Source organism: Corvus moneduloides, chromosome 21, assembly GCF_009650955.1.
Source record: "Corvus moneduloides isolate bCorMon1 chromosome 21, bCorMon1.pri, whole genome shotgun sequence".
NCBI classification, from domain to species: domain Eukaryota; kingdom Metazoa; phylum Chordata; class Aves; order Passeriformes; family Corvidae; genus Corvus; species Corvus moneduloides.
Window position 1 is genome coordinate 4,001,392 of NC_045496.1, and position 20,292 is coordinate 4,021,683.

General features: G+C 52.2%; 3 protein-coding genes across 4 annotated transcripts; all 3 read right to left on the bottom strand.

The window, feature by feature from the left end:
• Window positions 1-58: 58 nt before the first annotated feature.
• GTF3C5 (general transcription factor IIIC subunit 5) lies at window positions 59-7,368 on the bottom strand. Its single transcript, XM_032130725.1, has 11 exons — window positions 7,192-7,368; window positions 6,314-6,536; window positions 5,876-6,074; window positions 4,898-5,093; window positions 4,461-4,565; window positions 3,849-3,963; window positions 3,102-3,182; window positions 2,499-2,596; window positions 1,758-1,840; window positions 1,334-1,476; window positions 59-742 (listed from the first exon to the last, which is right to left on the bottom strand). Exons 1-11 carry the CDS (start codon window positions 7,339-7,341, stop codon window positions 585-587), a joined length of 1,551 nt encoding a protein of 516 aa, XP_031986616.1. The 5' UTR covers window positions 7,342-7,368; the 3' UTR covers window positions 59-584.
• Window positions 7,369-7,918: 550 nt separating this feature from the next.
• On the bottom strand, window positions 7,919-13,029 carry LOC116454496 (bile salt-activated lipase-like). Its single transcript, XM_032131173.1, has 11 exons — window positions 12,723-13,029; window positions 12,302-12,452; window positions 11,939-12,061; window positions 11,397-11,594; window positions 11,176-11,306; window positions 10,646-10,753; window positions 10,312-10,429; window positions 9,282-9,468; window positions 8,833-9,036; window positions 8,521-8,718; window positions 7,919-8,171 (listed from the first exon to the last, which is right to left on the bottom strand). The coding sequence occupies exons 1-11, from the start codon at window positions 12,786-12,788 to the stop codon at window positions 7,967-7,969; spliced, it is 1,689 nt and encodes a 562-aa protein (XP_031987064.1). The 5' UTR covers window positions 12,789-13,029; the 3' UTR covers window positions 7,919-7,966.
• Window positions 13,030-14,931: 1,902 nt separating this feature from the next.
• On the bottom strand, window positions 14,932-20,225 carry LOC116454479 (bile salt-activated lipase-like). 2 transcript variants are annotated; one of them, XM_032131138.1, is made up of 11 exons: window positions 19,821-20,225; window positions 19,400-19,550; window positions 19,037-19,159; window positions 18,495-18,692; window positions 18,274-18,404; window positions 17,744-17,851; window positions 17,410-17,527; window positions 16,381-16,567; window positions 15,932-16,135; window positions 15,620-15,817; window positions 14,974-15,178 (listed from the first exon to the last, which is right to left on the bottom strand). In XM_032131138.1, the coding sequence occupies exons 1-11, from the start codon at window positions 19,884-19,886 to the stop codon at window positions 14,974-14,976; spliced, it is 1,689 nt and encodes a 562-aa protein (XP_031987029.1). In that variant the 5' UTR covers window positions 19,887-20,225. The 2 variants fall into 2 exon arrangements, with proteins under 2 accessions (XP_031987028.1, XP_031987029.1); XM_032131137.1 differs by having other exon boundaries at window positions 14,932-15,178; window positions 19,037-19,550.
• Between the last annotated feature and the right edge of the window lie 67 nt (window positions 20,226-20,292).

The window sequence follows — 20,292 nt, forward strand, 5'->3', positions numbered from 1 at the left end:
GGTAGTGAGGACAGCAAACATTCACACCCCAGGAAGGGAATTATTCACTGACAGAAAGTGTATTTTCCTGCTGGCTTTATTTCCAAGACGACCAGCGAGGCTCAGTGCTGAAGGCATGGCACAGTAATTTCATTCCCTCTGGACAAGCAGAAGGGCAGAACCTGCCTTAGGGACTCCAGGAGCTCTGGAGTGCTTCTTTTCCCAGCATCTCCTTGGGCACCTTTTCTATTTTCCACACGGCTACCAACCTGGAGAGAGTGCACGCCCACACACGGAGAGATTTGGGAACGCAGCTTCTCCCCCTGTCTGCTGTGTTACCAGCTGGTTTGGATTCTGGGCTCACTCTTGGGAGTTTGCTGAGTCTGAACTTGCTGGAGGGTTTCTCAGCCAGCAATTCCAAAAATGCAGGCACTGGCTCCCAAACATCCAGAATGACGCCCACCAGCAGTCACTGCAGAGAGATCATCATCAGCTTCGTACAAGCTCTGCTTCCCCAGACCCTGGGCAGGGATGCCAAACCCTTGGCTCTCAAGGAGCAAGAGCAGAGACAGTTCTGTCCACAGCAGCCAGACTGCTCACTGAGTTCACACATAGTCCAGAATTTCTGTCTCCATTTCATTTTCACTCCCATCAGAAGGCTTGAAGTCCTCTTCCTCCTCCTCTTCATCATCCTCATCCTCTCCAGACTCGTATGCCAGCTGTTCTTTGCCATCTTCACTGCTTGTTGTATTTGAGAAAAGAGCTTAAATTGGGAAGAAAGAAAGACACTGTGATGCCTCTTTCAGTGCAACCTGGGGGCATTTGCAGTTGAATTCATACATGTGAGAGGAAGGCAGCAGCCTCAGGGGCTCATCTAATGTTGCACATCTTAACAGAATCTGATCAAGCCAGAGCAATCCGTCTCCATACTCCAGGAAGGAGAACATCAGCAGAGCTGCAGTGCTCCTCTCCTATCTCATTCTGACCCAATTCACTGGGATATTATTGCTTTGGCCCAGCATCATGAAGAAATAATTTCCTCACTTCTTGTTCAATCAATAACATCAATAAAAAGTAAAATGCCAGCAACAGATACATCAGTCAGAATAAAGTCTTGATTATTACTGTGCAAAGACATTTAAAAGCTGAAGGGTTCCTACTGGGAAGATGAACTAGAAAACCTTAACTCCCAGCCATCCCTAATGCCAACCCACATTCCCATTGCAGGCCAGCAGCCTCAGCTCCCACCCTGGAATGAGCTACATCCCAAAGAACACACAAAGGAGGGGGCAGACGTAGGAACACTTCTGCCTCAGTGCCAATTACAACATCCTCATGTTCAAAGCATCCTTACCAGGCCTGGTGGATCTGATGATCTGCTTTATCATCAGGGACATGCTGTCCCTCAGGTCATCACTTGTCTTGGCAAGGCACCATCCGTCCCGCTCCGTGCATTCCGACTCCGTGCCATCATTCCGATGGATGATCTTCTGCAGGCTAAAGAGCAGCAAAAGGGAAGGAAACGTTAATCTTCTGCACTCAGATGTGAGTTTCAGATGAGACAGACTGATTTATTTCCATTTCACTTCACTGAGCTGGAATAGCACAGTTGGTTATGCAGGCAATTGTCAGATGGGAAAGGAAGTTCATGGGTAAAAAGGCTGTTCTGTTTTTATTGAGAAACTGAACACCTCTGATGTTCCTGCTCAAGGGGAGAGGGCTGAATGACAGGGTATAAACAACAAGCTTTGAAATCTGTCTCTGTCAGTGTGCAGTACCTTTCCACATTTAAGTCACAGAGCTGGTAGAACATCTGTCGGTAAGGGGGTAAGGCTCCTTCTCGGAAAACGTAGACAGATTCCTAAGAGGAGGAAAGAAGGAAAGGATTCATGTGCATTTTATGGTGTAACAGGACAACTCTGGCATTACTGAAAGTACTTCCAATGGGCTGATTCAAGAAGAAGGTACTTTCAAGAGAAACAAGTTCTAAGGCATGGATCTGTACATGGCAGAAGATAAAGCTGAATGAGGAACGTGCCAGCATGTCCCTGCAGCCACAGTCACACCAGCACTGCTGTGCAGAGAAAACACTTCACCTCTCCAACCTGCAGCTCTGTCTGCAGCCTGTCACTGCCTAGCAGTGCAGCATGGGCTTCATTCTAGCAAAAAGGGAAGAGCAAGACTCATTTATTTATTCCACCCTGTTGGATTTTGCAGCATGACCTGATAAAGACATGGTGATTTTTTTGCACTTCGCTGCCCATGAAGTTCCAATTTTATCAATTGAAGCAAAATGCTCGTCACATCTAAGACTAGGCTGGAGAGCACCAATCCCACTTGCAGCATGTAAGAAATACACTCAGATTATGTCCCATAGTGCCATGTCCAACTAGGAACTTCCCAGATAAACCTGAGCACATCAGCTCACTCACAGCTGATCCCTTGAGGACTGATAAACAAGGAAACATCCCTATTTCACTAAGATATTTCAAGATCTCAGTATAAAAGGTCATGCTTACCTTCAACTTGTACCTGCTGGAGGGGGACTTTTTTGCCCCAGATGTACCAGCTGTACTCAGCCCCTGTTTCAGGCCATGGACACTGACTGTGTGACTTCCTGAAAGGAAAACAGAGAGTCCTAATTAGGGACATCTTTCATATTGTACTGTCACTTCTCTGTTGATTCAACAAAACCAGACCAACCAGCAACAGAGCATGTGCTCTGTTCATCCTTCAGAGATGTTACTGGACAGTCCCAGGAAGGGTGCTGAGTTGGGCAGCTTTTTCCAGAGTCCATTTGTTCGTAACTTTAACCTTTTCCACTCTCCGTTGACAGAGAAAAGAGAACTCCCCCATTCTCTGCACCTCAGTGAATGCTGAATGCCCAGTGTGGCTTGCAGAACTCCCTCCTGCCTGCTAACAGATATTGTGGCTCAGCCAGACTCCCACAACACTTCCCAGCAGGAGATTTTTCTACTGGCTTAACAGCAGCAATATTATAACCAGAAAACAAGCTCCAGTTTTGTCTCTGCTAGGACACAGGAAGACCCTTCACCATCTGTGACTAGGCTGGGGCAAACAGAGAAAGAGAAGAGCCAGGCAGCCCTTCTGGCCCAGCATACCTTGTTTCTTGACAGTGATGGGCAGGCTGTAGTTGTATGTGCTGCGTTTTGCTTTCACAGGCATGTCAGTAGCAGCATAACCTAGAGGGGAAAACCAAAAACCAGTAATGAACTGAGGGTGAGCACCCTGCAGAATATCCCCAGCTCAGGAACACAAGGGCTGGACTGGTGTAAGAAGGGCAGGCTGGTCTTTGGGATATGCAGATTTTAGCAGGGTGGGGAGAAGAGATCAACAAAACCCTTTAACTTGGAAATGCGACCTGATGTCAATGAGTGGATGCCAGCTCTGTCATAGATTTATTAGATGACATCAGAAACTCCTTTTCCTCAACTTGTCCTCTGCAAAATCAGAGCAGGGAACCCCACATCCAAGGTCTGAGACCCAGCACCCTGCAGGAGATGCTGAGACCCTTGAGGAAAAGCTGCTATATGAGCACCAGAATTCCTGCTTGGTGCCTCCCCTGGGTGAGGAGGAGGATGCTCTGCTACACCCACTTGGGCTTGGAACACATGGAGGAGGAAGGTCAGAGTTTAGAATGTGCCAAATGAGGAAAGACATACTGCACACTATGAAAGAAAGTATTACAGGAGTTTGGAAAGAACTACAGTAAGCAAGGAGCTCAGGAGGTGAAATGTTCATCAGAGCAGAACTATGGCAAAAGAGTTTGAAAAACACGTAAAAAGAAAAGTACTACCAGGATTAACCAGAAAGCAGAGAGAGCAGCTCTGTGGGTTGGGCCCTTTTACCATATTTCATTCCACAGCGAATTCGGAAGTCCAGTACTTGATAAATCTTTGCTTCAGGGTGTTTTCTGGGGTCATACCCAAACCTAACCCATAAGCTTCTCCAAGGACCTGTTAACTGCACAAACACAGGAGGGAAGATGGTTACAAAAAGCACCATGGTGTTGCACTTTCCTTCATTACAGAGTTACAGAGTCCTTGGAAAGTTCTAGTATTTCCCCTCATTGCCCAAAGATACTTGTTTTACCAGCTCTTTGTTCACTTGCCATGGCACTATTTATACACTGAAACTTGGCAATCAAAGCATCAAAGCACAAATATTTGTGTGCTTTTACAAACCAACCTGCAAGGTCAGTCTTGTTTGTGTGGAAAAATTCTACCACTGCCAGGTGAACAGTCACTCAGAGTGTCTGACTGACCTGCAAAGGTGATTAGAACCTATGGAGCAAATAGTGACCCAATCCTCCTTGGCTTCAACTTTAGTTCCAAAGCATTTCCTTCCCTCTGTCTCATTACCTAAAATTAAGCTCAGGTACTCGGTGGTAGGACCTCAGAAGTGGTAAAGGACCAGGAACAGCCAGGGGATGCTCCCTTGCTCACAGATGCAGCACTCACCATGTAATAGGCCAAATATGGCAGCAGCAGCTTCAGCTTGTCTGGATGGACACTGATATTGGCCTTCACTGCGTTCCGAGACCACACAGGACGGACTTCAAAGAGCTAAAGAAACACACAAACAACCACAGAACAGTGGGAGGGGGGTTACCAAAGGCAGAGCAGCTTTCCAAGTGGACCTAGTTCTGTATCAGGGCCTTTGGCCCTCAGTTTGAGCTACAGGGTGGTAATGTAAGAACTCGTGGCACAAAAAGGGGCTTAATGTGAGCTGGCCAGAGATTCAAACCTTGACTTGCAGAATTGAACTGAACACAGCAGTGTCAGTAGCATCTGCTCATCCTCACTTACAATCACCAAGAATTTCTGGGGAAAAAAATGCACTTTTTCCTCCCCAACTTGCTGCAGGACAGTGCTCAGGTCAGGAGTAAGGCACACACCTTTCTCAGCTCTTCCTCCACCTTTTTATCCACAGGATTGGTGCACACTTTCTTCCAGTTCTGGACAGCAGCATCCAGGGGTTTAGTCGGGATCTCTTCATCATCAAAGTTCACAAAGATGGCATTGTGTGGGCGCCGGGCCCTGCTGAGGCCAATCAGGTTCTCACCAGACACCTGGGGATTGTTGTATCCCTCCCTAAGGAACAGGGAAAGACAAAAGGGACTCAGCTGGGTGAGCAGTAGGTTGGTTTAACTTTGGTCCAACCTCCCTTGATCACACACTGGTACCATAAAACCACTCATGGCACCACTGAAGAAAAGAAAATTTAAGTTTGAAAGAAACCTAAAACCTCAAAGCTACATCCATTTGCACACTGATAGAGCTCTGCCCTGGCTGGCAGAAAACCCTCCAGCACTTGGGACTGATCAGTATGAAATGTGTTGGAGCACTAAAGGCTTCACCCTCTGCATTTGCTCTCCGGGAGCTACTGCAGCTACTCAGTGGGACAGGGGCAAAGCAAGAGAGAACTGCAGGTACCAACTCAATCTGGAAATCTTCCTTTAAAAAGTGCTGCTGAAGGCCAACAGTGAGAACATGAAAGATGTTTCTTGTGGGAGATCTCCCAGATTGTTCTTCTGGCAAAGCCAATCGGGGCCAGGAAGGCACAGGAACACATGGCACTGACTCTTGCAAGCCCTGCCCTTGGCTCCAGCCCACTGGAAGCAGGCAGAAGGCTGTATCCTGCATCCCACCCTGTGTGAGGTGTGCTGGGAGAGGCATCATCTTCACCACATCCCCAGCTCCCCTCACCTGGCAAATCCTCAAGTGGAATTTTGCTGAGGTTGCCACTGCCAGGCAGTTTCTGGGCATTTTTTTTTTGCCTCTGTTGTGCCAAATCAAGAGGGATAAAACAGCACAAGGGAGCAGATTCAACAGGTGAAATACATGGAAGATGTATCATCAGAAAAGGCACTGACCTGTGCTGTATATCTGGGCGATAAAAATAGTCAATGGGAGTGTCCAGACGTGAGAAAATGGGTGGTGGGATGTAAAGAGGTAAGTCCCTATTGAAAAATTCTTCCTTCTCTGGTTTGAGCATCAGGACTTTGTCATACATGGAGGTTTGTTTGCCATCAGGGCCAGAGTGCATTGCCAGGTACTGAAAATCAGACATTCCTGTAAGAAACAAGGGTTAAAACATGGTGAACTTTGCTGTGAATTCAACAATATTTCTCACACTCAACTTTAAGGAGCAGGAATCTGATAAGTTTATACAAAGGTTTATCCTGCAAGGAGGCTATAACAACAGGACACTTGATTTTCCTTCCAGTCCTCAACTGGTTAAAGGGAAACACTTCCCTTTCCCACCAAACATCCTCATCTCCAAGCCATGTGCACACAAGCCCAAGGGTTACCTTGAAATTTGTAAACAGTGGTGACAATCCCAAGAATCTCCATCTCAAACTGGACTTCTGGCTGGATTTGTTCCTCGGTGTCCAACTGCTGCTTCTTCTTGGTCCTCCTCCTCACCCTGAGCAGCATGGTGGAGGTGGGGAAGCGGTTGGCACACACGGGGTGGCAGTAGGGGTCCTTGGGGCGGAAATACAGCTCCAGCCTTTTGGCAGGGTCGGCGTAGATCTGTCAGCAAGGGCAGGCAGAGCCCCTGTCAGCATCCCACCCACACAGCCCCACACCCCTGTGCCAGCCTCCAGCCCCACACGCTGCCATGGGCACCGCTGTTCCCCTCACACAGTCTCAGGGGGATCATTGCTGCCCCACCAACACCTGCAGCACATCACAGGGGTGTGCAGCCTCTCCCATCCTGGGTATTAGGAAGAAATAAATAAATGAGAAATATAATATCCTGGATGTGAGGAAGAAATTCTTCCCTGTGAGGGTGGTGAGGCCCTGGCACAGGCTGACCAGAGAAGCTGTGGCTGCCCCATCCCTGGCAGTGTCCAAGGCCAGGTTGGAGCAAGCTGGTCTAGTGGAAGGTGTTCCTGCCCATGCCAAGAGGGTGGAATTCAATGACATTTATGGTACCTTCCAACCCAAACCATACTATGATTTTACCAGACACCGCCTGAATCCCTGCTCAGGGAAGCAGCATCACCCCCAAACCACACGTGGGCCTTGCGTAGGGACATGCTGGCTTGGAACGACTCCCACGTAGGGGCTCGCCCCGGCCCCCTCTCGCCCCCAGCCCCCCGCCCAGGCACAGGCCCGGTCTCGCCGCCCCTCACCCTCTGCCCAGCGAGTCGCCACCCGCCCCACAGCCCCCGCGCCCCCTCACCCGCGACACCCCCTGCTCTCCTCCCAGCGTCCGCAGCATGGCCCCGACGTCCCGGACGAGCCCCGGGTACTCCACGCACACCAAGCGCGGGGCGCGGGGCAGCTCCAGCACGGCCGAGCCCCGCGGGCCCCGCTGCCGCCCCGCCGCCATCGCTGCCCCGCCGCTCTCGCCCGGCGCCGCCCCGCGGGCCGCGGCGCGAAGGTTCCGCCGCACGGCGGTTCCGAGGCGGCAGCGGCGCGCTCGGCGTGTGGGGAGGGCGAGGCCTGAGGGCGGCCTGAGCTCGTCCTGTCCTGCTCGGACCTGCGGCTCCTCAGCCCAGCTTGTGACCATAAACAGATGCAGAATCACCTCCTCCGTGTGTTATTTTGTCCTCGTCCTGCCTGGACAACGAAGGAAAACAGCCCTGACTGAGCACACGCTCACATGCATCCGTACGCCGCTTCTCTGATCGTGCAAGGAATCTGGTGTAAATTCTCATTAAAACAAGCTTTTGCTTCCTAAGAACTTCAGTCTTCATCCCAGCAATGTTTGATGCCACAGAAGGTGGCAGATGAAGGAGATAAAGGTGAGGGTGAGAATAAAATTTGCCACAAGGACAGCTTGTCCAGCACTGGCTGTCACAGCCAGGGGAGCACACACTGCCCACAGGATGTTCCATCCTGCCTGACCTTGACATCAGCGAGAAACTCCTGTTATGGCAAACACACAGAGAACCAGAGTCACTCAGTTACAAGCAAGCCTTTAATGATCTCTAAACTCTATTTCTTTCTTAGCTTTAGAACATTAACTCCGACTGGGAGATGTTGGCGACCTGCGGCAGCTGCCGATAGACCGAGTTCCAGAAGGTCACAAACCGGGATCTCAGGTCCTGCTTCACAGAGTTTTTGTTCATCTCGTTGTTGATATCCAGGTAGTACTTGCCCTTGTCGCTGTAGGCTGGCCAGGAAACGGGCACGTCCGAATGGCCTTTGTTGGGATCACTGGGGCAAAAGGAGACACAGAAACACAGTTTGGAGGTTTTTGGCAGGAACCTTGTCTGCTCAAGTGAGACTTTAAGTGAGAAAAAAGAGAGAGTTGACCCTGGCACAAGCAATAGAATTCTGCCTGCCAGGAGTGAGTTGATGACCTGCAATCTCCTCCCTCAGTCCCCACTGGCATCATCCCAGCTTCACATAGGGACTTAAATTTTGTATGAACATTAGGATTCAGGAATAAGAATTACAGACATGGAACACCCTGCTTCTGGGAATGATCCTGAAAACTTACTGGACAAAACCAGCAGCCTGAAATTCTGCATCAAGCCCCAAATGTGGAATAGGAATCACTCACCCACTCCTGGCAAAATTGGTCCAGTAAGCAATCATGGCCTTTGAGACGGTCCTGTGCTTGGGCAGGTAGCCCAGGGGGGTGGCAAAGGGCTTCCCAAACACGTACTGCAGGTCATCAGCATGGTCTGCCCCGACCCAGCTGGGGTAGACAGGCATGCGGGACGGCTGAGAGAACACGTAGCTGTAGGTCTTGCCACTCCTGGGAAATAAAAGGGACTGGATAAGCAGCTGTGAGGGGACAGCAGAGCCCTCTCAAGCCACTCCTCATCCCCCCAGGTCGGCTTTGGGTTCCTGCCAGGGCTGAGCTGCTCACTGGGCATTCTGCAGGTGCAGGTTCAGTGCCCACTGTGTGGGAATCAGGAAGATGTAGTCAGTGACCAGGTCCACCACTGTCTTCTTCATGACCTCCTGACTGGGTTTGTCACCCCAGCTCTGTGTGTAGACGTTGTAGGTGGCGTTGGCTCCAGCCTCGCCCCTGTCCACGGTGAGGCCTTTGATCAAATCATACACCTGCTCCCTGAAAAGACAAGTGACATTAATTAATTACAGACCAGCAGCTTCAGGTCAGGCAGGGATCTTGCCTGGTCCTTTCTCTTGAGGGCTCTGGACTTGGCAACACAAGGCCTGGGCACCCAGGCTTGGAGCGACATCCTGTTATGAAGGCTGTGCCCTGTCCGCTCAAGCCTGAGTCGCTGGGGCTTGGGAGCTACACTGGAGAGAAGATGGCTCCTGTTGAGGGCTCCAAGGGCATCTGTCACTCACGCAGTGATTTTCACCAGCGGGCGGTTGATGGCGGGTAAATCCACGCCGGCAAAGATGTGCCCATCCATGTTATTGACCCCGGCCAGGTAGTCGATGTCGGCAGCGTTGGCAAAGAGCTTCTCTGGCATGTCTGGGAGGAAATCCCCATCGACGACAGGAGTGAGGGCGAGGGTGTGCACCAGGGGCACTGCAGCAGGAGACAAGAGCAGAGTCTGTTAGGAGCTGAGGAAACACAGATGAGTGGTCTGGCATAGCCCATGACTCAAATAGCTCGGGAGAAAACAGGCTGAGGTGAATGACAGCTTGAGCAGTGGCTTCAGTATGTGCAGGATGTCACCCAGATGCAGTGTAAACCTCATGGCTATGGCTGAAGGAGAAAAGCAAGAGATCTGCCAGGCAAGCACCACCTGGTAACATCCATAAATCCTCTCCTCCTGCAAATCCCTTCCCCAAAAAGATAGGAAAGAGCTGAACTTTGCATCCCACCTGGCCATGCTGTCTGATTGTCAGGACAGCCAGCCCCGACTGTGCAGTTGCACAGCAGTGGTTTAGACACTCTCTGTTCTGAGCCAGGCTAAACGCTGTGGTTTGTGACCAGGAGCACCAGGAGGAGAATCTTCTTGGCAAAGGAGTCCCCACAGGCAGCAAAAGCAGCAGCGATCCTACACTCCACCCAGCGACTCAAATAGAAATAGCAGGGATGTGAACTTTTTTTTTTAATTTACAAACTGTATTCTGGGATTGCTCTTGCTGCTTTCACAGAAAAGGAAGCCCAAACAGTTGCTCTGAGGCCAAGGCAGAGCCCTTGGATAATCCCTCTGCCACTGCTGCCATTGCATGGTGGGCAGCATTCATCTGCTGCAATGTGCACCTGCCTGCAGAAAGGTGGCTGCAAGAGCTGTCATTATTGTCCCTTTTCTGAAGGGCACAAGCTCTGTTTCAACACTCCTGGCATTCAACCCAGTGTCCTGCCAAGAGCTTGGGGAGCCCAGGGTGGGTGATTGACCAGAGCACAGGCTGGGGGACTTACTGGGCAGGTTGGTCAGCTGCAGGTGGTAGGCCAGTGTCAAAGTTTTGGGATCAGAGCTGCGCAGGCAGTTGGCCAAGATGGTGGTGTTATCTGTGGAGCAGCCCACCTTTTCTCCAAGCTGCAGGAGAAGAGACAGAAAAACATCCTAGCGTTACCTCCCAAATCTGGGGGTAATTGTTATAGAGACAGATTATATTTGGTTTTAATCTCAAAGCAGTGACTTTCCACAGCTTTGTCTGGCACAGCTCCTGCCCAATCCCTTCCTAGCCATGCTCTCCTCTAGGGAATTGCTTTTTTGGTTTCTATAGTCCTTCAGGCAAGACTTGCACGTTACCTTTTTAGCCCAGAAGAGCGGGTCCCTCTGGATGGCCCAGCTGCAGACCCCAACCCCACTCTGGCTGATGGCTCTCTTGAACAGGCCCTTGTTCTTTGGAGACAGCGTCTGGGGGGCAAAATGGGGACAAGAGGGTTTTGGGTACAAACTCCTGAGGAGACCACAGCCTGCCAAACCAGGCAGATGGCCTTGCGGGTCGTGCAGCTGTCCCAGGGAAACTGCCAGGTCTTGAGGTGTTCAGCAGTCTCGGGATTTGAAGTTCAAAGGTAAGATGCTGAGAAGAGGAGCAGAGGAGGGGGACATGGAAGGTAGAGGCTGTTTCTTCCCAGGACACATGGCTGCAGTGGTGGGACTGATGAAGCTGAAGAAGGAGGAGCTGCTACAAAGCACTGAGGCTGAGCATTGCTGTCCTGGCCAGGGCAGGACGTTCATGAGACAGCAGGTGGGGAGGAAAGCAGATGAGTACCAAGGGGCACTCTCAGTGATTGACAGAGAAGGGGCTCTGCTCTGGTCTGACAAGGACAACTGACCTGCAGGGAGACGCTGACGGCACCGGCCGATTCCCCAAAGATGGTGATGTTGTCTGGGTCACCCCCAAAGGCCTTGATGTTCCTCTTCACCCAGGCAATGGCCATGTGCTGGTCCTTGAGCCCGTAGTTCCCTGAAGGACAGAGAGATCATCCACCAGTGAGCAGGGGCACAGCAAAAATCACAAAGTGGGCATCCAGGACAGAGCGAGCAGCAGAGGTACCTGGCAGGTTTTCATCGCCAGTGCTCAGGAAGCCCAGCGGCCCCAGGCGGTAGTTGACGGTCACCACGATGACGTTGCCCCGCACTGCGATCTCCTCCCCATCGTACAGGTAGTTGTCCAGGAAATTGGCTCCCTGGCTGCCTCCGACTAGGAAGGCGCCACCGTAGATAAAAACCATCACGGGCAGCTTGGTAGAGACTGGGAGGAGCGGAATAGGAGCAGAGTGAGCCCCGACAGAGCTGGAAGGTGCTGCCCCTCCATCCCCTCACCCCCTCCCTGAGCATCGTTCCACCTGGGCAGGAGCAGACGTGATGCTCTGTAAGAGCCCGTGGCCAAAAAGGCCTTGCTCTGCACAAGAGGCTGAGCCTCCCAACAGGGTGAAGGTGAGGGACGTTGTCTGACACAGTTGCCACCTTTCCCCCTGAAAATCACTGCCCAGCACCTGCCCACTATGGACCATAACTGCTGAGAGATGCTCCAGAAAAATTTGCCCAGGAAAGGCAGGTGGGGATCTCCTGCCCAGGTCCCTGCCAAGCGCATACCCTGTCTCCTCCCTTGAGGGATCCAGATGTTCAGGTACAGACAGTCCTCACTCCCGCGGACATCAGTCTGTGTCAGCTTCATTTGCATACAGCGCTTTTTGAATGTTTTTGCTTCCAACGTTCCTGAGAGGAGAAAGGGAAGACAGCATGTCCCAGTCAAGGGCATCAGCTCCATTCTCTGGTTGCAAGGTGTCTGTCCACCCATCCTTTCCTCTCTGAGTCTAGTGCAGAGGCAGCAAAGCCACCCCAGCCTTTGTGACCAGTCTGAGTAATGTGCTGTTCTGTTTCCCATATGTACCAGGTTAAAGAGAGGGGAGCAAAAATAAAACCCCAAACCAAAGGCATTCAAAAGCTGCATCTTACCATCCCAGCCAGGATGAGGTTGGGGATCTTCCAGTCTCTTTGGAGGGGCAGCAAAGGGAATCCCTCTGAAGATGTCGACGTAGCTCCCAAAGAGTCCCAGTTTCTTACTCTCGCCTTCCACAAATCCTCCCTCGGTGAGCACCACCCCCAGCTACAGGTGGTACCATGGAGAAGAGAAAATCCAGTGCTTTGTCCTTCATAACTCTGGCTTCCCACATTGCCACCCACTCACATCCCACCCTCCCCATCCACACCCTTGGTCCCTTATGGAAAGCCCCCAGGTGCCACTGGAGCTGTGCAGGTGTCCTGCAGGTGCCCTTTGGAGCAGACAGGCAGCAGCAATTCCCCCACAGTCCCAAAGACAAATGGCAGAAGGAGAAAACCTTCAGCCTTTGGGTGCAAACGCAGCCTTTGTACTTACGGTCGCAGCCCAGGCTACCCCAAGGTAGGAGCACAGGGCCAAGGCCAGGATGTGCCAGCGAGCCATGGCGAGAGCAGCCCTGAGGACACAGCCCCAGCTGGAGGCCTGTATTTATATAGCCAGGAGTGCAGGTGTGTGCCAAAGCCATGGGCCAGGCTTGGCTTGGAGCTGGACCAGGGCAGCCTCCACACCCTTGTCCTTCAATAGCCCGAGGCCAGTCCATGGCGGAGGTAGATGGCCATGGCTGTGTGAGAGCCCTGCAGGTGCTGTTTGTGTGGGCTGGAGGCCAAACCAAAGGAAGTGCTCAGTCCGACAAAATTCCTGAGAAATTAAACCTGATGGATTCTTGAGAAGCCTCACCCAAGCGCAGGTGGCTGAAATCATATTAAGGTATGCAGTAGAACATATTATTGGCAACCTAGGAGAAGCCTTGCACTCGTAACACACTGGGGAATGTACAAGACTCGAAGTGACAGCAAGCCTCAAAGCTGCTTCTATCTAACAGCAGCCAGACTGCTCATGAAGTTCACACATAGGCCAGAATTTCTGTTTCCATTTCATTGTCACACCCATCTGAAGGCTTCAAGTCTCCTTCCTCCTCATACCTCTGCAGGCTCATGCCAGCTGCTCTTTATCATCTCCACTGCTTGTTGTGTTTGTCAGAGAGAGAGGGGAATGGGCAGGATGCAAACAATAGCTTTGAAATTTATCTCTAACAGAAAACTCATCTGTCAGTGTGCAATTCCTTTCCACGTTCCATCACAGGGCTGGTAGAACATCTGTTGATAAGAGATGGAAAGAAGGAAAGGATTCCTGTGTGTTTTATGGTGTAATGAGAATCTTCATGGGAACACGCAAAAATGGAGTTTGTGTTCCAGACTTCTAAAAAGAGACTCAGCCAGGTGAGCAATGGGTTGGTTTAACTTTGGCCCAATGTCCCTTAATCACACACTGGTACCATAAAACCACTCATGGCACCACTGAGGAAAGAAAATTTTTTTAAAATCCCTTCAAAGCTACATCCATTTGCACACTGACAGAGGAGCTCTGCCCTGGCTGGCAGAAAACCCTCCAGCACTTGGGACTGATCAGTATGAAATGTGTTGGAGCACTAAAGGCTTCACCCTCTGCCTTTGCTCTCCTGGAGCTATCACAGCTACTCATGGGACAGGGGCAAAGCAAGAGAGAACTGTAGGTACCAACTCAATCTGGAAATCTTCCTTTAAAAAGTGCTGCTGAAGGCCAACAGTGAGAACATGAAAGATGTTTCTTGTGGGAGATCTCCCAGATTGTTCTTCTGGCAAAGCAAATCAGAGCCAGGACTGCACAGGGACACATGGCATTGATTTCTGGAAGCCCTGCCCTTGGCTCCATCCCACTGGAAGCAGGCAGGAGGCTGGTTCCACTGCAGGGGCTCCCTGACCCTGGCTCACCCCAGGGCTGGGCCCCCCACCCTACAGCTCCTCTGCATGGAGAACCTCAACACACACACACAGGGGTCCCATCACCTGTGACACCCCGTGCTCTCCTCCCAGCAGCCACAGCATGGCCCCAATGTCCCCCACCAGCCCTGGGTTCTCCACATCAGCCATGGCCTGTGGGGCAGCTCCAGCACAGCTGAGCCCACCTGCTCCCACCACAGGGTACCAGAGCCTGGACAGGTCAGGTCCAGCACTTGTGTGTGGATGGCGACATGTGGTGAACAAGGTTTGTGGAAAGTTGTGCTCCTTGTCCTGCCCTGGTCAGAGCTGCAGCTCCTCAGCCCAATTCAGCCCAGCCTCTGCCCTAAAACCAGTGGGGAATCACATCCCCCATGGGTTTATTCTGCCCCATCAGTTCCTGAGCAATGTCAGTGCAAGATCAACAACAGGTCAGGACTGGTTTCCATTCACTTGTTGCACCTTTAGCTCTCTAAGATCTGGTTGATAGCAGCAGGGACCTTGATGGTAACACAGGGAAATCCAGAGGACAGGTCAGGATTGGGGCTGTCCTGCCTGGGCTCACAGGGGCAAAGAGGAAAAACAGCCTCAGGGCCAACAGCCAGCTGGGCAGGGAGAGATTGGACCCCAGCTGACAGCAGCTTCCCTGGGATATCAGGGAGTCACAGCCAGGGAACACACACTGCCTACAGAATGGATGTCCTTTCCTGCCTGACCTTAATGTTCGCAAGAAAATCCTGTCATGGCAAACACACAGACAACCAGAGTCACTCAGTTACAAGCAAGCCTTTAATGAACTATCTTTTAAGTGTTCAGAACATTAACTCCGACTGGGAGATGTTGGCGACCTGCGGCAGCTGCCGATAGACCGAGTTCCAGAAGGTCACAAACCGGGATCTCAGGTCCTGCTTCACAGAGTTTTTGTTCATCTCGTTGTTGATATCCAGGTAGTACTTGCCCTTGTTGCTGTAGGCTGGCCAGGAAACGGGCACGTCCGAATGGCCTTTGTTGGGATCACTGGGGGAAAAGGAGACACAGAGGTTCAGTTTTATATCAGGGCAGCTTGGGGATGCAGTTCAGGTGCATGCACACACAGCGTTTGACACTGGCACAAGCAATAGGAATTCTGCCTGCCAGGAGTGAGTTGATGACCTGAAATCTCCTCCCTCAGTCCCCACTGGCATCATCCCTGGCTCCACACAGGGACTTACATCCTGCCTGAACACCAGGATTCAGGAGTAAACCTCATCAAGTGGAGGCAGAGATCACGAGTCATGAAAATGCCTCTCCCCTCCCCAAGTGTGCTATGGATGAGGAGAACCCAGAGCAAACTCCAGCACTGTGAGACATAGACCCCTGCTCACAACACCAAGACAGAGAGCTTCTGGGAATGATCCTGAAAAGTTACTGGGTGAAAGCAGCACCTTGAAGTGCTGTATCACAGCACAAATCACTCACCCGCTCCTGGCAAAATTGGTCCAGTAAGCAATCATGGCCTTTGAGACGGTCCTGTGCTTGGGCAGGTAGCCCAGGGGGGTGGCAAAGGGCTTCCCAAACACATACTGCAGGTCATCAGCATGGTCTGCCCCGACCCAGCTGGGGTAGACAGGCATGCGGGACGGCTGGGAGAACACGTAGCTGTAGGTCTTGCCACTCCTGGGAAATAAAAGGGACTGGATAAGCAGCTGTGAGGGGACAGCAGAGCCCTCTTAAGCCACTCCTCATCCCCCCAGGTCGGCTTTGGGTTCCTGCCAGGGCTGAGCTGCTCACTGGGCATTCTGCAGGTGCAGGTTCAGTGCCCACTGTGTGGGAATCAGGAAGATGTAGTCAGTGACCAGGTCCACCACTGTCTTCTTCATGACCTCCTGACTGGGTTTGTCACCCCAGCTCTGTGTGTAGATGTTGTAGGTGGCGTTGGCTCCAGCCTCGCCCCTGTCCACGGTGAGGCCTTTGATCAAATCATACACCTGCTCCCTGAAAAGACAAGTGACATTAATTAATTACAGACCAGCAGCTTCAGGTCAGGCAGGGGTCTTGCCTGGTCCTTTCTCTTGAGGGCTCTGGACTTGGCAACACAAGGCCTGGGCACCCAGGCTTGGAGCGACATCCTGTTATGAAGGCTGTGCCCTGTCCGCTCAAGCCTGAGTCGCTGGGGCTTGGGAGCTACACTGGAGAGAAGATGGCTCCTGTTGAGGGCTCCAAGGGCATCTGTCACTCACGCAGTGATTTTCACCAGCGGGCGGTTGATGGCGGGTAAATCCACGCCGGCAAAGATGTGCCCATCCATGTTATTGACCCCGGCCAGGTAGTCGATGTCGGCAGCGTTGGCAAAGAGCTTCTCTGGCATGTCTGGGAGGAAATCCCCATCGACGACAGGAGTGAGGGCGAGGGTGTGCACCAGGGGCACTGCAGCAGGAGACAAGAGCAGAGTCTGTTAGGAGCTGAGGAAACACAGATGAGTGGTCTGGCATAGCCCATGACTCAAATAGCTCGGGAGAAAACAGGCTGAGGTGAATGACAGCTTGAGCAGTGGCTTCAGTATGTGCAGGATGTCACCCAGATGCAGTGTAAACCTCATGGCTATGGCTGAAGGAGAAAAGCAAGAGATCTGCCAGGCAAGCACCACCTGGTAACATCCATAAATCCTCTCCTCCTGCAAATCCCTTCCCCAAAAAGATAGGAAAGAGCTGAACTTTGCATCCCACCTGGCCATGCTGTCTGATTGTCAGGACAGCCAGCCCCGACTGTGCAGTTGCACAGCAGTGGTTTAGACACTCTCTGTTCTGAGCCAGGCTAAACGCTGTGGTTTGTGACCAGGAGCACCAGGAGGAGAATCTTCTTGGCAAAGGAGTCCCCACAGGCAGCAAAAGCAGCAGCGATCCTACACTCCACCCAGCGACTCAAATAGAAATAGCAGGGATGTGAACTTCTTTTTTAATTTACAAACTGTATTCTGGGATTGCTCTTGCTGCTTTCACAGAAAAGGAAGCCCAAACAGTTGCTCTGAGGCCAAGGCAGAGCCCTTGGATAATCCCTCTGCCACTGCTGCCATTGCATGGTGGGCAGCATTCATCTGCTGCAATGTGCACCTGCCTGCAGAAAGGTGGCTGCAAGAGCTGTCATTATTGTCCCTTTTCTGAAGGGCACAAGCTCTGTTTCAACACTCCTGGCATTCAACCCAGTGTCCTGCCAAGAGCTTGGGGAGCCCAGGGTGGGTGATTGACCAGAGCACAGGCTGGGGGACTTACTGGGCAGGTTGGTCAGCTGCAGGTGGTAGGCCAGTGTCAAAGTTTTGGGATCAGAGCTGCGCAGGCAGTTGGCCAAGATGGTGGTGTTGTCTGTGGAGCAGCCCACCTTTTCTCCAAGCTGCAGGAGAAGAGACAGAAAAACATCCTAGCGTTACCTCCCAAATCTGGGGGTAATTGTTATAGAGACAGATTATATTTGGTTTTAATCTCAAAGCAGTGACTTTCCACAGCTTTGTCTGGCACAGCTCCTGCCCAATCCCTTCCTAGCCATGCTCTCCTCTAGGGAATTGCTTTTTTGGTTTCTATAGTCCTTCAGGCAAGACTTGCACGTTACCTTTTTAGCCCAGAAGAGCGGGTCCCTCTGGATGGCCCAGCTGCAGACCCCAACCCCACTCTGGCTGATGGCTCTCTTGAACAGGCCCTTGTTCTTTGGAGACAGCGTCTGGGGGGCAAAATGGGGACAAGAGGGTTTTGGGTACAAACTCCTGAGGAGACCACAGCCTGCCAAACCAGGCAGATGGCCTTGCGGGTCGTGCAGCTGTCCCAGGGAAACTGCCAGGTCTTGAGGTGTTCAGCAGTCTCGGGATTTGAAGTTCAAAGGTGAGATGCTGAGAAGAGGAGCAGAGGAGGGGGACATGGAAGGTAGAGGCTGTTTCTTCCCAGGACACATGGCTGCAGTGGTGGGACTGATGAAGCTGAAGAAGGAGGAGCTGCTACAAAGCACTGAGGCTGAGCATTGCTGTCCTGGCCAGGGCAGGACGTTCATGAGACAGCAGGTGGGGAGGAAAGCAGATGAGTACCAAGGGGCACTCTCAGTGATTGACAGAGAAGGGGCTCTGCTCTGGTCTGACAAGGACAACTGACCTGCAGGGAGACGCTGACGGCACCGGCCGATTCCCCAAAGATGGTGATGTTGTCTGGGTCACCCCCAAAGGCCTTGATGTTCCTCTTCACCCAGGCAATGGCCATGTGCTGGTCCTTGAGCCCGTAGTTCCCTGAAGGACAGAGAGATCATCCACCAGTGAGCAGGGGCACAGCAAAAATCACAAAGTGGGCATCCAGGACAGAGCGAGCAGCAGAGGTACCTGGCAGGTTTTCATCGCCAGTGCTCAGGAAGCCCAGCGGCCCCAGGCGGTAGTTGACGGTCACCACGATGACGTTGCCCCGCACTGCGATCTCCTCCCCATCGTACAGGTAGTTGTCCAGGAAATTGGCTCCCTGGCTGCCTCCGACTAGGAAGGCGCCACCGTAGATAAAAACCATCACGGGCAGCTTGGTAGAGACTGGGAGGAGCGGAACAGGAGCAGAGTGAGCCCCGACAGAGCTGGAAGGTGCTGCCCCTCCATCCCCTCACCCCCTCCCTGAGCATCGTTCCACCTGGGCAGGAGCAGACGTGATGCTCTGTAAGAGCCCGTGGCCAAAAAGGCCTTGCTCTGCACAAGAGGCTGAGCCTCCCAACAGGGTGAAGGTGAGGGACGTTGTCTGACACAGTTGCCACCTTTCCCCCTGAAAATCACTGCCCAGCACCTGCCCACTATGGACCATAACTGCTGAGAGATGCTCCAGAAAAATTTGCCCAGGAAAGGCAGGTGGGGATCTCCTGCCCAGGTCCCTGCCAAGCCCATACCCTGTCTCCTCCCTTGAGGGATCCAGATGTTCAGGTACAGACAGTCCTCACTCCCGCGGACATCAGTCTGTGTCAGCTTCATTTGCATACAGCGCTTTTTGAATGTTTTTGCTTCCAACGTTCCTGAGAGGAGAAAGGGAAGACAGCATGTCCCAGTCAAGGGCATCAGCTCCATTCTCTGGTTGCAAGGTGTCTGTCCACCCATCCTTTCCTCTCTGAGTCCAGTGCAGAGGCAGCAAAGCCGCCCCAGCCTTTGTGACCCGTCTGAGTAATGTGCTGTTCTGTTTCCCATATGTACCAGGTTAAAGAGAGGGGAGCAAAAATAAAACCCCAAACCAAAGGCATTCAAAAGCTGCATCTTACCATCCCAGCCAGGATGAGGTTGGGGATCTTCCAGAGTCTTTGGAGGGGCAGCAAAGGGAATCCCTCTGAAGATGTCGACGTAGCTCCCAAAGAGTCCCAGTTTCTTACTCTCGCCTTCCACAAATCCTCCCTCGGTGAGCACCACCCCCAGCTACAGATGGTACCATGGAGAAGAGAAAATCCAGTGCTCTGTCCTTCATAACTCTGGCTTCCCACATTGCCACCCACTCACATCCCACCCTCCCCATCCACACCCTTGGTCCCTTATGGAAAGCCCCCAGGTGCCACTGGAGCTGTGCAGGTGTCCTGCAGGTGCCCTTTGGAGCAGACAGGCAGCAGCAATTCCCCCACAGTCCCAAAGACAAATGGCAGAAGGAGAAAACCTTCAGCCTTTGGGTGCAAACGCAGCCTTTGTACTTACGGTCGCAGCCCAGGCTACCCCAAGGTAGGAGCACAGGGCCAAGGCCAGGATGTGCCAGCGAGCCATGGCGAGAGCAGCCCTGAGGACACAGCCCCAGCTGGAGGCCTGTATTTATATAGCCAGGAGTGCAGGTGTGTGCCAAAGCCATGGGCCAGGCTTGGCTTGGAGCTGGACCAGGGCAGCCTCCACACCCTTGTCCTTCAATAGCCCGAGGCCAGTCCATGGCGGAGGTAGATGGCCATGGCTGTGTGAGAGCCCTGCAGGTGCTGTTTGTGTGGGCTGGAGGCCAAACCCTCTCAGGTATCTTTTCTTTTTTCCACATGGCCACCACCCTGGTCAAACCTTACTACCCACACTTAGAGAGATTTGGGAATGCAAATTCTCTGTTATTCTTTTTCTTCTCTAGTGTATTACCAGCTCATTTGAATTCCTGCCTCTCTCTTGGGAGCTTGTTGAGCTTCCTAGAGGACTC

What these genes read in the sequence shown, in the direction of transcription:
- LOC116454479 (XM_032131137.1), bottom strand. Translation starts at nt 19,886, where the DNA reads ATGGCTCGCTGGCACATCCTGGCCTTGGCCCTGTGCTCCTACCTTGGG. An exon ending in GCAGCTGACCAACCTGCCCA is followed by an intron (nt 16,568 to 17,409) that starts GTAAGTCCCCCA and finishes CTCCTGCTGCAG; the next exon opens with TGCCCCTGGTGCACACCCTC. An exon ending in CCGCTGGTGAAAATCACTGC is followed by an intron (nt 16,136 to 16,380) that starts GTGAGTGACAGA and finishes TTGTCTTTTCAG; the next exon opens with GGAGCAGGTGTATGATTTGA.
- GTF3C5 (XM_032130725.1), bottom strand. Translation starts at nt 7,341, where the DNA reads ATGGCGGCGGGGCGGCAGCGGGGCCCGCGGGGCTCGGCCGTGCTGGAG. An exon ending in GAGAGCAGGGGGTGTCGCGG is followed by an intron (nt 6,537 to 7,191) that starts GTGAGGGGGCGC and finishes CCTTGCTGACAG; the next exon opens with ATCTACGCCGACCCTGCCAA. An exon ending in TCGCTGTGGAATGAAATATG is followed by an intron (nt 3,183 to 3,848) that starts GTAAAAGGGCCC and finishes TTTCCCCTCTAG; the next exon opens with GTTATGCTGCTACTGACATG.
- LOC116454496 (XM_032131173.1), bottom strand. Translation starts at nt 12,788, where the DNA reads ATGGCTCGCTGGCACATCCTGGCCTTGGCCCTGTGCTCCTACCTTGGG. An exon ending in CCCTCAAGGGAGGAGACAGG is followed by an intron (nt 11,595 to 11,938) that starts GTATGCGCTTGG and finishes CGCTCCTCCCAG; the next exon opens with TCTCTACCAAGCTGCCCGTG. An exon ending in CCGTCAGCGTCTCCCTGCAG is followed by an intron (nt 10,754 to 11,175) that starts GTCAGTTGTCCT and finishes TTTGCCCCCCAG; the next exon opens with ACGCTGTCTCCAAAGAACAA.